This window comes from Chiloscyllium plagiosum, chromosome 20, assembly GCF_004010195.1.
Source record: "Chiloscyllium plagiosum isolate BGI_BamShark_2017 chromosome 20, ASM401019v2, whole genome shotgun sequence".
Taxonomy (NCBI): Eukaryota; Metazoa; Chordata; class Chondrichthyes; order Orectolobiformes; family Hemiscylliidae; genus Chiloscyllium; species Chiloscyllium plagiosum.
Genome location: NC_057729.1, coordinates 445,438 through 459,602, shown reverse-complemented (window position 1 = coordinate 459,602; position 14,165 = coordinate 445,438). Strand labels below are relative to the sequence as shown.

The 14,165-nt window shown below is 42.7% G+C and overlaps 1 protein-coding gene across 1 annotated transcript in view; it reads right to left on the bottom strand.

The window, feature by feature from the left end:
* Positions 1-3,320: 3,320 nt before the first annotated feature.
* The window catches only part of LOC122559935 (zinc finger E-box-binding homeobox 2-like), a 21,743-nt gene continuing 10,898 nt past the window's right edge, over positions 3,321-14,165 (bottom strand). Inside the window, exons 3-4 of the mRNA XM_043710043.1 lie at positions 12,814-12,912; positions 3,321-4,078 (exon numbers count right to left, since the gene is read on the bottom strand). Coding sequence (XP_043565978.1) covers positions 3,321-4,078; positions 12,814-12,912 — 857 coding nt within the window. The remainder of the gene's footprint in view (positions 4,079-12,813; positions 12,913-14,165) is intronic.

Genomic DNA, 14,165 nt, shown 5'->3' with positions numbered 1-14,165 from the left:
GTTAGTTGATGTTCATGTATCCTGGTGGCTAGATTTCTGCCTGTTTGTTCAATGTAGTGTTTGTTACAGTTCTTACAAGATATTTGTAAATGACATTAATTTTGCTTGTGGTCTATATAGGGTCTTTCAAGTTCATGAGCTGTTGTTTTAGTGCGTTAGTGGGTTTGTGGGCTACCACGATGCCAAGAGGTCTAAGTAGTTTGGCAGTCAATTCCGAGATGTAGTTGATGTAGGGGAGAATGCCGAGGGTTTCTGGACATGTTTTGTCTGCATGTTGGGGTTTGTTGCTGAGAAATCGGTGGATTGTGTTCATTGGGTACCTGTTCTTTTTGAATATACTGTATAGGTGATTTCCTTCTCTCTTTCTGGTTCCTCTGTGCTGCAGTGTATGGTGGCTCGTTGAAATAATGTTCTAATACAACTCCATTTGTGGGTGTTGGGATGATTGCTCCTGTAGTTCAGTAGTTGGTCTGAATGTGTTATTTTCCTGCAGATACTGGTTTGAAGTTCCCCATTGGTTGTTCGTCCTACTGTAACATCTAGGAATGGCAATTTGTTATTGTTTTCCTCCTCTTTAGTGAATTTTATGCCAGTAAGGGTATTATTGATGGTCTTGAAGGTTTCCTCTAATTTGTTTTGTTTAGTGATGACAAAGGTCGTCATCCATGTAGTGGACCCAAACGTTGGGTTGGATGGTTGGCAGAGCTGTTTGTTCGACTCTCTGCATTACTGCCTCTGCTAAGAACCCTGATATCGGAGTTCCGTTGGTGTTCCATGGGTGTTCCATTGACAACAAACAAAACTAATGTCATTTACCTTGCAAGGACTGTAACAAGCACTACATTGGACAACCAGACAGAAAACTAGCCACCAGGATACATGAACTTCAACTAGCCACAAAAAGACATGATCCACTGTCACTAGTAGTTTTACATACAGATGAGGAAGGACACCACTTTGACTGGGTCAACACATCCATCCCAGGACAAGCCAAACAGAGACGTGTGTGAGAATTCGTAGAAGCATGGCACTCCAACCAGAACTCTACCAACAAACACATTGACTTGGATCCCATTTACCATCCCCTGAGGAAAAGAACAGGGAATGACATCACCACAGAAAATGACATCACCACAGGAAATGACATTGCCAACCCAAGGAAACCTAAATACATAAATAAAAAGCGGGCTATACTACCAGTGCTTTACCAGAGGCTCACTGAAGATGTTAGCTAGCATGGTGACGAAACATCTGAAAATAGACCTTTCAGCTCAGCGAACAAATCTACATCCAGAACCTCAACCTGAGCTACAAATCTGCTCAAAACTCATTGAGGTGAATTGTTTGGCACATGGCCACCAATAACAATATTTTTAAAGAAAGTAATTTTGGTAAAAATAAAACACCAACTACCATACAAGTTAAAAATAGTTTAGTAATTTTTAAAAGTTGTTTTCAGTCATTTAAAACTAGAGCTGGAATAATCCTCTGATCAATCCAGTTCCTCTGTACTAATTGTAAGAACTGAATCTTTTTATTTTCTATAGTTTCAATTATGGACTGTATTGGGAAAAAGGACTGTTTGTCCAAGGATTATGGAAAAGATGATTGCATTTTTTCAAAAGCAAGTAACTTGATACTCATTGTAAATGCTGTATACAGAGCTGCCTGTTCAAACAGTGGGGGTGGATCCTACAGATAAACCGGTTAGGGATTGGAGAGGAGAGGATACAAAGATTTATCAGGTCGTTACCTGTGCTGGATAATTATAGTTTTGAGGGGAAACCTAATTATGGGTTGTAAAATTATGAGGGATCCAAATAAAGTGAATGGGAAAATCTCATTCCCTCAGGTGTATGTTTATAAATAAGATTCAAAGTACTGGTTAAACAGCTTCAGTCTTAGACCCATCAAGTCAATCCTGTGCATTTCAAAATATCAATTGCCGCACCTCCTCCTTTCTTCCAAACAATGAGTAAGCAGGAAGATGAAGAACCCATTCCCGGTCCTAACTGAGCTACCTACTGGTTAGTGCAGTAGCCTCATCACCGCAGATATTAATTTATATCCGCAGCACATGGTCACTACAGACATTGAGAGGCAGACTGATTAATAACTCCTGCAACACATTTGCTCCTTTCCTTAACACATTTCTTGTAGTCCCTCTGTTTCCATCTCATTCCTACTCCTTCCAGCTATATTTGGTTACCCTCCCTAGTCTAACTTGTTTAAAACCCTCATACAAATAAGTTTGAATGGCCAATCCTGATAAAAAGATCACTTAACCTGATTTGTGTTGGAATCTGTTCTGCTCCTGCATAACAGATTCAATGGGGATGAAGGAGCATGAAGCTCAGTGGAGTCACCTCAGCAATACAGGGTACGCCGGGAGGTGGGGAACTCACTGTACATTCACAAACATACCCAGCCTGGGCAAGTCCCTCAGGATTATTATTTATTCACAATAAGAGGAACGATGATCCTAGCCAGCAAGAACACTGAGGTCAAAGCCTCCCTGTATGCATATGTGGTAAGAGAAGTGAATGGGGATTGAGGAGTATGGGCTGAAGGACTCCTTGTGCACTGAGAGAGCTTTTTAAACAGCCTGCCGAACACTGAAGGGAGGGGGAGGGCCTGGGGACCTGGGAGAGGGGATGAGGGAGGGGGAGTAAATTATGAGCTCTGGCCAGCTCAGTCAAAGAGCTGGCGCAAGTATGGTGATGGGCTGGAAAGCTTTCATTCCAGTAAGTGACCAGAACACATGTTCAGATAGTGTCATTGGCATTGTTTATGTCACCTGAGAGGTCAGCATGGGCTGAACAGTACCTCTGCCACAGCAGCACCCCATCAGTACTGCACTGGAATGTCATTCTTGAATATGATGTGGAGGAGCCGGTGTTGCACTGGGGTGGACAAAGTTAAAAATCACACAACACCATGATCCAATCTGACTCAAGACTGGGATACAGACAGACTCTAACCTCACACCTCTAATGCATTGTCTGGGCTGAGATATCACCTTGTTTTTATAAAACCTTATCTCGAGAAGGTGACTTAAAAGAAGTTCTGGGATTTACATATTAATGAACTGAAATCTGCAACCCTTTCTAAAAGATGAAAGACTTAACAGCAATCTAGGTTTGTTCAATATATCATTTCAGTCGCATGACACTGTAATATTTTGCTATAAGCCTTGTGTCTTATGGTCCTGCTCCACAGCCACCTGATGAAGGAGCAGCGCTCTGAAAGCTAGTGCTTCCAAATAAGCCTGTTGGACTATAACCTGGTATTGTGTGACTTTTAGTCTTCAATATTGATGGTTAAGCATGGAGTGACAGCTGGCTGCACTGTTCATAATCACCATCCCCTCTGTATGGACTCACCTCTGCCTGATGAGTCTGAAGAGCTTCTGTTTCTTTTAGGACGTGGTCTTTGATAGACTCAGTGGACCTTTGCTGTATTTCCATTTGCAGTGGCAATCCAGAGACAGCAGTTGGACACATCGAACTCCCAGATGATTGGCTGACAAGAATTGTCTCAGTTCCTAAGTGCAAAAGCTGCGCAGTTTTTGAATTTGCAACATGAGTAGCAGATGAGTTTTGGTCATCAGACAAGGCATCACTGTTTGCTTGCTCTGGGACTGCAGCTACCGGCAAGACACAAACACTGGTGCTGTTGGAGTTGGTGAGCTCATTCACACCACCCTTCACTATAGATAGCTTCTGGGGTTCAGATATTGCTGTGATTTTAGAAAGTGACCACACAGGAATCTGAGAGCAGAGTGATACAGTTGAATTCTCAGAGTCAGTCAGTGTCCAAGCAACTTTGGATGATTCGGAAAGGCTTGGGTTTGGTGATAGAACCAGTCGTGGAGAGATCATCGGACCTCTGCAGTCAGCAGGGCAAACTACAGCCTCTCCTGGTTGATAAAGGACAAGACGTCCATTTGAGAAAGGGCTGGATTTTTTGATAAGGAACTGGGAGTGTAGGTCGACAGATTTAGGTGTACTGGAAGCCAGGGAGCATACTTGTGTCCATTTTAAGAGATGCTGTTTCCCATTTAAACATTTTCTTTCACCTGAAGAGAAAAATGAAGATCACAGGCAGCACTTAGCAAACTCACAGGGATGTGGAGCCGCATTAAGAATAAACTAACAAACCATAGGCTGGTACTGGCCAGTAGACAAAACCAGATCAAAAGATCTCACACACACTGATACAGTCTGTTACAGGTTGACCCCACCTCTCACAGTCTGATCCCGTCCCTCACAGTCTGATCCCGTCCCTCACAGTCTGATCCCGGCTCCCAGAGTCTAACCACATCCCTCGCAGTCTGACCCCCATCCTTCAGACTATAATACCATCTCTCATAAGTCTCATCTATCCCTCACAGTCTGACACCATCTCTGATGTCCTGACATTGTCCCTCACTGTTGTCTGACCTGCCCCTTTACAGTTTGACCAAGTCTATCTGTTTGACCCAGTCCCTTGTAGTCTGACCCAGTCCCTCATGGTCTGACCCAGTTCCTCAATGCTTAATCCACCCTCACAGTCTGACAAAGTCTGTCTCCATCCCTCACAGTCTGTCCTAGTCTCTTATTGTCTGATCCAGTCCCTCATGGTCTGACCCAGTCTCTCAAGTCTGACCCTATCCTCTATCTGACCCATGCCCTACTGTCTGACCAAATCCTTCACAGTTTGATCTAACCTGCTATAGTCTGGCCCAGTCATTCGCAGTCTGACATAGTCTGACACAGCCTTTCAAGTCTGGCATCGTTGTCCCAGTCATAGAGATCTACAACACAGAAGCAGGTCCTTCAGCCCATTATGCTGTGCTGGCCAAAAGCAAATACCTAACTATTCTAATCACATTTTCCAGCACTTGCCCCATAACCTTGTATGCCTTGGCATCGCAAGTCCACATTTAAATATTTTTAAAATGTTATGAGGGTTTTTGCCCCTAATACCCTTACAGACAGCGAGGTCCAGATTTCCATCCTCTGGGTGAAAAAAGGCTTTCCTCACATTTCCTCTAAACCTCTGTTTACCTCAAAACTCACCTGGCCAATCATCCCTCCATCAAGGGGAACCGTTTCTTCTTGTCTGCACTATCTATGCTGCTTATAATTTTATACATCTCAATCACATCCCCTCTTAATCTTCTCTGCTCTAAGGAAACCAACCCCAGTTTGTCCAATCTTGCTTTATAATTGAAATGCTCCCATCAAGGCAATATCCTGGTAAGTCTTCTCTGCACGCTCTCCAATACTCTAGATGTTAACCAGTGTTTATACAGCTCCAGCATAACCTCCCTGCTCTTAAACTCTATGCCTCAACTAATAAAGGCAACTATACCACATGCCTTCTTGACCCCCTATTCTGAAACCTCAAGGGTCCAATGTACGTGTTCCCTGTGTCTTTGGTGCACTCCAAGGTTCCTAACATCCACCGTATATTCCCTTGTTTGTCCTGTCCAAATGTATCATGCCACATTTATCTGGATTGCATACCATTTGCCACTAATCAACTCATCTGACCAGCCCATCTATATCCCTCCATAATCTAAGGCCTTCCTCACAATATTTACCAGATGACCAATTTTTGTACCATCTGTGAACTTACTGATCAACCTTTTACATTCTATGAAGTCTCAACCATTTCTCTAAACCACAAAGAGCAAAATGACCCCTATGGGACCCCAGGCAGAAAAACACACCTCAATAATCAACCTATGCTTCTTGCTTCTCGGCCAATTGTGGATCCATTTTGCCAGATTTCTTTGGATCCCATGGGATCTTACCTTTGCTATCAGTTCCCCATATGTGGCCTTATCAAAACCCTTGTTGAAGTCCAAGTGGACTATGTTAAATGCATTAGTCTCATCTGCACACTTGGTCACCTCTTTGAAAAATTCAATCAAATTGGTCAGACATGAAAACAACCGTGGTAAGGGCTTTTGCCTGAAACGTCGATTTTGCTGCTCGTCGGATGCTGCCTGAATTGCTGTGCTCTTCCAGCACCACTGATCCAGAATGAAAACAACCGTGCTGACTGTTCTTGATTAATCCTTGCCTCTCAAAATGCAGATTAATTCTGTCTCTCAGATTTGCTTCAGATAGTTTCCTCACCACTGACTGTCTATCCCTTCCTCCCTTTTTGAATAAGGGTATCACATTGACTGTCCTCCAATCCTCCAGTACCTCTCCTGTGGCCAAAGAGGAATTGAATATTTTTGCAAGTGCTCTTTCTATTTCCTCCCTTGCCTCAGACAAGAACGTGGGATACGTTTTATCTGGCTTTGGAGGTTTATCTCCTTTTAATTTTGCCAGACCACTCAGAACCTGCTCTCTGTCTTCCTGAATTTCTTTAATTGTATCAGACACCTTCTCCTGATTTCTGTACTCACGTTGCCCCTCTCACTAGTGCTAACCGTCCCAAAGTATTCATCTTGAACCCTAACTCATCTTCTCGCTCCATGCACAAATTACCATTGTGCTCCTGAGTGGGCCCTATAGTTTCCCTTGATATTATTTTACCTGTAAAACTTAGGTTTTTCCTTTAACTCTCCCTCAATGTCAGCAAAACTAAACAACTGATCATTGACTTGAGGAAGGAAGGAGGAGGACATGCTCCTATCGACATCAATGGAGTTGAGGTGGAGACAGTCAAGAGTTTCAAGTTTCTAGGATTGACAATAACCAACAATCCGTCCTGGACCTCCCATGTACATGTGATAGTCAAGAAGCCACAACAAAGCCCCTACTTCCTCAGGAGGTTTCGGGAATTCAGCATATCCATAAGGACCCTCACCAACTTTTACAGATGCACCACAGAAAACATTCTATCTGGGTACGGCAAAAGCTCTCCAGGACCATAAGTTGTGAACACAGCCCAGACCATCACAGAAGCTAACCTTCTCAAACAAATCTTCTCAAATACTTTGCTAACCTCCCATCGATAGACTCCATCTACACTTCTTGATGCCACGGAAAGGCTGCCAACATCATCAAAGACCCCTCCCTTCCTGGTAGCACTCTCATCCATCCTCTTCCATTAGGCAGAAGATGGAGAAGCTTAAACACATGTACCAACAGGTTCAAGAACAGCTTCTTCCCTGTTGAATGAACCTAATTTCAAACCTAATGTTCACCTTGTTTTTGTGCACATCCCATGCAGCCTTACTCTGTCGAAACACTCTATGATCCGAATGTCCTTGTTTGTTATGAGCTGCCTGAACTGCACACAAAGCAAAACTTTTCACTGTACTTAGGTACATGTGACAAAACTAAATCAAATGAAATATTCTACCTGTTAGTATCCTTCTGTATCCCCTCTTTGTTCTCCTAATCTCTCTTTTCAACTCTCTCTTGCACATTCTATAATCCTTCGAGGCTTCTGCTCTCATCTGCCATAAACATCCTTTTTCTCTCAATCCAATGCCGTACATTCCTTGATATCCAGGGGTTACAGTCACTCACAGACTGTCCCAGTTCATCACAGTTGGATACAGAGCTTGAGGGAGTAGAAAGATGTTTGAGGGACAGAGTTCAAGGTTTCGGTTAGCGCTTGTGGGGTCAGATACTGATTTTGAGCAGATAGATTCAGAGCTTGAGGTGGCCAATGCAGAGTTGAAAGGGTCAGAAACAGAATTCAGAGGATGGATAAAGAGATTGAGGAATCAGTTCTGGAGTTCAAAGGTTTGGATACAGAGTTTGAGGAGTCAAATTCAGAGATTAGTTTGGGGGGAATGGAGGGGTCGTATACAGAGTGGAGAGTGTGGTGCTGGAAAAACACAGCAGGTCAGGCAGCATCTGAGGAGCAGGAGAATCAATGTTTGGGCATTCTTGATGAAGGGCTTATACCCGAAACATCGATTCCCCTGCTCCTCAGATGCTGCCTGACCTGCTGTGCTTTTCCAGCAACACACTCTCGACTCTGATCTCCAGCATCTGCATACTTCACTTTGTCCTGGGTTATATACAGAGTATAGATTAGAGTGGTGTTGGAAAAGCACAGCAGTTCAGGCAGCATCCGAGGAGCAGTAAAATCGACGTTTCGGGCAAAAGCCCTTCATCAGGAATGTGGAGGTTGCACATCCTCCCAGTGTCTGTTCGGGTTTCCACCGGGTGCTCCGGTTTCCTCCCACAGTCCACTGATGTGCAGTTTGGGTGAATTGGCAATGCTAAATTGCCCGTAGTGTTAGGTGAAGGGGTAAATGTAGGGGGGTGGGTTGTGCTTTGGCGGGTCGGTGTGGACTTGTTGGGCCAAAGGGCCTGTTTCCACACTGTAAGTAATCTAATCTAGTAGGTAAGGATGTTTGTGCAGCGGCTAAGGAGATCTGAGCAGAGGGTAGAAACATTCAAACAGATAAAAGCTTGAGCACAAGTTGAACTGTCAAGGATCTCAGTGATCTCTTCATTTAGGCACCTGAAGAACAAATTTAGAAGAATATTTCTGAGAGATGCAAAAACAATCAACTTATTGTAGTGAGAGACTTTGATTATCGCAACATAGACTTGATTAATAATAGTGCTGATGCCTGTGAGGGGAAGACTTTCTGAAGAATGTGCTAGGTCAGTTCATGTTTCTGTCCTGACAAGGAAGGAGGCATTGCTGAATCAGAAGAATTAGGTGGGTTAAGTGCTAGGTAGCATTTTGGGAATAGCAATCATAGTATCATACAGTTTACATTCACTATGGAAAGAACAAGCTAAAATTCAGAGTAAAAATAATTAATTGTAGAAGGTTCAAGTGTGATGGAGTGAGATTGAATTTAACCCAGATAAAGTGGGATGAAAAATTGGCAGCCAAAATTAATATAGAGCCTTTGAAAATGAGAGAGCTCAGTATAGTCAAGGCACATTTCCATGAAGGCAAATAAATCCAAAGCTCTATGCATAACAGAGAAGATATAGAGTAAGATGAAGATGAAGCAGAAAAAGAGTGCGTTTGACAGGCATTAGATTAACAATACATGTAAGAACAAGGCTGAATGTGGACAGTCCAGAAGGGAAGTAAAAATGGAAATCATAGACACAGAGTGTATGAAAAAGACTGACAGCTAACACAAAGCAATTCGAAAGTCTTCTCTTGACATATAAATAGCGAAAGGGTGTAAAAGAAGGAGTACTAGAATTATGGATCAAAAAGAAGGTTTGCACACAGAAGCAATGGAAATACCTAAGGTACAAAATGAACACTTTGCATCTGACTTAATCAGGGAAGAACATGCTACAGAGCCTGAATGAAATGGTTTGAGGGGACTGGGTGCGAGGGTGGGGAGGGGGGGGGTTAGTCTGTAAAATTGATCAAGAATGCTTCAATTGATTAAAAAATGCAAGGGAACAACAACGTGAGAATGAAATAAGCAAAAATAAATAGCGAATGCAGTAAAGTAGATGAGATATTTAAAATGGCATTGAATAGAATTCAGGGACAATTAAAAAAGAGTATATGGAACAAACTAAATAAACTCAAAGAGGATAAAACCCCTGTTCTAGATTGATTGCATTCATGTATTTTGACAGAATTTAGTGAAGAGATAACAGAGGCATAGCTACATATATTTAATAACCTTTTAAGGAAAGCTGTAACTTCCCTGGACTGGTGAATAATTTAAGAAAGGGGCAAGACCAAGAAATCTAATTTCTTACTTGTGAGATAAGGGTGCATTTATTGTACATTCCTAACTGCCCACAGGGGAGTTAAGAGTCAACCACATTGCTGACGGTCTGGAGTCACAAGTAGACCAGACCAAGATGACAGTTTCCTTCCCTAAAGGACATTAGGGAATCCGATGGGTTTTTCCAAACAATCAACAATGGTTTCATGGTCAGCATTAAACTCTTAACTTCAGGTGTTTTATATTGCTGTGGTAGGATTTGAACCCAGCTCTCCAGAGCATTATCTGGGTTGCTGGAATAACAATCCAGTGGTAACAGCACTAGTCTCCCCACATAATAGCTAGGTGATAGCAAAAAACCAGGTAATCCACATTTAAGAAGTATATTGTTACAGAGTTGGAGACAGATAATAAGCAGTTAAGAGAAAGAGAGTATAGAGTTGTAAATAGTTGTTGTTTAATGTTCACTTTAGAGTTAAAGAATAAATTGATATTATTTTCTTTAATTAGTGGAATTTGGGAGTTCTCTGTCACTCATATTTTAATAGATTACGTAGACAATGGTAAAGTAGGTGTCAGCAAGATAATCACTAAGAAATGCAATCAGGAACTCTGATAAAACACAGAGTAGTGACAATGTGGAACCCACTGTCGCAGGGAATGAGGCAAGTCAATAGTGTAGATACATTTAAAGGGAAATCCAATGAGTCTATGAGGGACAAGGGAAGAAGGTATGATGATAGTTTTAGTCGTGGAAAGATGTGAATGGAGCATAAAGACTGAGATGAATTGGTTAGCTCGATGGCCTGGTTCTGTATAAGTCCCATGTATATTCAGAGGAGGTTTCATCATGATGGGTCTGAACTGAGTACATAGAGAGGAGCAGTCCTCATTTATGGAAGAGTGAAGGTTGGGTGGAATGGTGGCTCAGTGGTTAGCACTGCTGCTTCATAGCTCCAGGGTCCCAGGTTCAATTCTAGCCTTGGGTGACTGTCTGTGTGGTGTGTGCACATTCTCCCCGTGTCTGTATGGGTTTCCTCTGGGTGCTCTGGTTTCCTCCCATAGTCCAAAGATGTGCAGGTCAGGTGGATTGGCCATTCTAAATTGCCCATAGTGTTAGGTGCATTAGTCAGAGGGAAATGGGACTGGGTGGGTTACTCTTCGGAGGGTCGGTGTGGGCTTGTTGGTCTGAAGGGCCTGTTTCCACACTGTAGGGAATCTAATCAAACGACAGTGATTTAAAGTGTTTAGCAACAGATCATGGAGACATCAGGAAAAGTCTTTTATGCAACAAGTGGTTGGTATGTGGAATGTTCTGCCTAAATGTAGTACAGGCAGATCCAACCATAGTTTTCAAAGGGTTATTCAGTAATTATATGAAGAGAAAATGTTTGCACAGCAATGGGAAAATAGCAGGCAAATAAGAATAACAGAATTTTTGTTGTAGGGAGCTCGTATGAATTCAACAGGCTGTTTGTCCTCCTGTGCTTGAACCAGTCTATGATTCCCAGAAAATTTAGACAGGTTAGTTATTTAAATGATGTTAAAACAATGACTGCAGATGCTGGAAACCAGATTCTGGATTAGTGGTGCTGGAAGAGCACAGCAGTTCAGGCAGCATCCGAGGAGCTTCGAAATCGACGTTTCGGGCAAAAGCCCTTCATCAGGAATAAAGGCAGAGAGCCTGAAGGGTGGAGAGATAAGCTAGGGGAGGGTGGGTGTGGGGAGAAAGTAGCATAGAGTACAATGGGTGAGTGGGGAAGGGGATGAAGGTGATAGGTCAGGGAGGAGAGGGTGGAGTGGATAGGTGGGAAAGGAGATAGGCAGGTAGGACAAGTCCGGACAAGTCATGGGGACAGTGCTGAGCTGGAAGTTTAGAACTAGGGTGAGGTGGGGGAAGGGGAAATGAGGAAACAGTTGAAGTCCACATTGATGCCCTGGGGTTGAAGTGTTCCGAGGCGGAAGATGAGGCGTTCTTCCTCCAGGCGTCTGGTCGTGAGGGAGCGGCGGTGAAGGAGGCCCAGGACCTCCATGTCCTCGGCAGAGTGGGAGGGGGAGTTGAAATGTTGGGCCACGGGGCGGTGTGGTTGATTGGTGCGGGTGTCCCGGAGATGTTCCCTAAAGCGCTCTGCTAGGAGGCATCCAGTTTCTCTGAGGGTTTAACAGAGATTACTGATATTTAGGCAGACATTAAAGGGGACTGAGTGATTATTAAATTGATTTTGACACAGTGTTTTATTTAAAGAAGTTACAGCAGAAGATATGGATTTGAGCAGAGGTTAAGGATGTTTAGACAGAGGGTAAGAAAGCATTAACAAATATTAAAGTGATTAGAGCAGAGGGAAAGGATGTTTAGACCAAAGATAAACGGGTTTATACAGAGATTATGCTGGTTTGGACAAACAAAATTGTTTTGGACAGTGTTCTGAGAGTGAATCTATGGTGAGATTGTGGAGACTGGTTTGTAAAGTGGTAAACAAGGTGTCACAGACTGAAAACTGTCATTGGAAGCAGTGGGGAACAGTTAGGAGGTTTGTTTATGCAACAGGATTATTCGAACAGGAAACGTTTACCATGGGGGGGGGTAATTGAGAGGGTTATACAGAGAATAGGGTATGGCTCACAACTCAATTAGACAAGGATTGCAGAGAAGAATGTAAATGGATTTGGAGAAAGAGCAGGGATCAGGAGGAGAGAAACTCAAGGAGAGTCGGTGCTTCATGTTTTATGAGTGTAACTCACCTTAATTTTGCTAGAAAGGTCTGGTTTTGGCCTCTCTCACATTCTCCACTTCCTTTTGGTGCATACCCAACTGATGATAGCATATTCAGGCAGCAGCATCCCCACCAACACCTCCCCATCCTGCCCAGAATGACAGCATAAACTCTCATCATCCATTTGAATTTCCCAGAGAAGACAAACCAGTGAATCCGAAATTTCATTTCACTCTCTCTAATTGTCTCTCACGTCAATTTTGCAAACATCATGGTGCATTTGAGGTTCAGGCTGGTTACTCAGGGTAAGGGTGAAAGATGCAGTAACACTAAAGACAGAGCTGTGCCCTGTACCAAACTCATGTCAACCCAAACTTTCTACTGCCTGGATCTCACCACTTTTAAAAAGCACAAAATAACCCTTGCGTCAATAATTATAACACACTTTGATCACCTCTTTGAAATCAGAAAGCTCACCTTCTTCTGCCAGCTCCTGGCCCTCTGGATTTGTGTGGGTTTGTGGTTTTGCTTGTGTTTTCCTGTGGATCTTGGATTCAACATGTTTGGTCAAGTTCCCTGTCAGAATCATTCGGATTTTATTAGGTTGACATTTTAACTGGATGTAAAATTGCCCGACACATTCAATGACAACATGGTGATATTGGACTCAATGAACACAGTCTCTCTTCATCTCAGTCCTTGAGTATATTTAAAGTAGTTGATTGCCAATTCTTTGATTTTCAATGACATAAAGGGTTATGGGAATAGTGTGAGTCAAAAGAATTGAGGGATTCATTCAGCCATAATTGTTTTAAATGGTGCAGCAGGATTAGCAGATTAAATGGCCTACTCCTGTTCCAGTGTCAATGCATTGAAGATGGTTCAGAGAGGCTTTCTGGACCTCTACTGTTTTTGTAGAGGAGGGTTGCAGGGTTGTCTCCTGATGACAAGCGAGGCTAATATCAACTGGAATTAAGAAAAGCGGTGACTGGATTGAAGGTTCTGAGGGTCTTAACCAAGTGAATGTGGAGAGGATGGTCCTCTTATGGAAGGACCTAGAACGAGGGAGTCACTGGTTTAAAAATCAGGGGTCATCCACTCAAAACAGAGATTGGGGGAACTTTTTTCTCTCTGAACTTTGTAAGCATTTGGCCTTTTCTTCTCAAAAGGTAATGAAAGCAGCGTCCATGAATATTTTTAAGGTAGAGTTAGACAGATTCTTGATAAGCAATGGAGATGAAAGGTTATCAGGGTAGTTAGGACAATGGATTTGAGATTATAGTTACATCAGAATTGATCATATTGAATGGTAGAACAGGTTCCAGGGGCTGAATGGCCCACTTCCATTCCTAATTCATTTGTATTCATGTGTGAAACTCCCCAGGACTATCTCTAATGTAAAAGTGCTATAAAAAGTTCCTATTGTTGCATTTGATGCTCAGAAGGATTCAGGGACATCATTCTAAACAATTTTCCTGTGTGATCCATGGGATGGATTTAAAGTTCCAGTTGCTGAGAGTTGGGGAGGAAACGAAAAGTCAAAGGCCTAGATTTTCTGATCTATTAGATGAGCAGAGTAATGAACCAGACTTTATAAAAAATCTTAAAGTAAGGGAACACTTAGGAAGCAGCGACCATAATATGGTAGAGTTCAGTCTGCAGTTTGAAAGAGAGAAGGCAAAATCGGATGTAATGGTGTTAGAGTTAAATAAAGGTAATTATGAGGGCATGAGAGAGGAACTGACAAAAATAGACTGGATGCAGAGCCTAGCAGGGAAGACAGTAGAGCAAAAATGGCAAGAGTTTGTGGGTATAATTGAGGACACAGT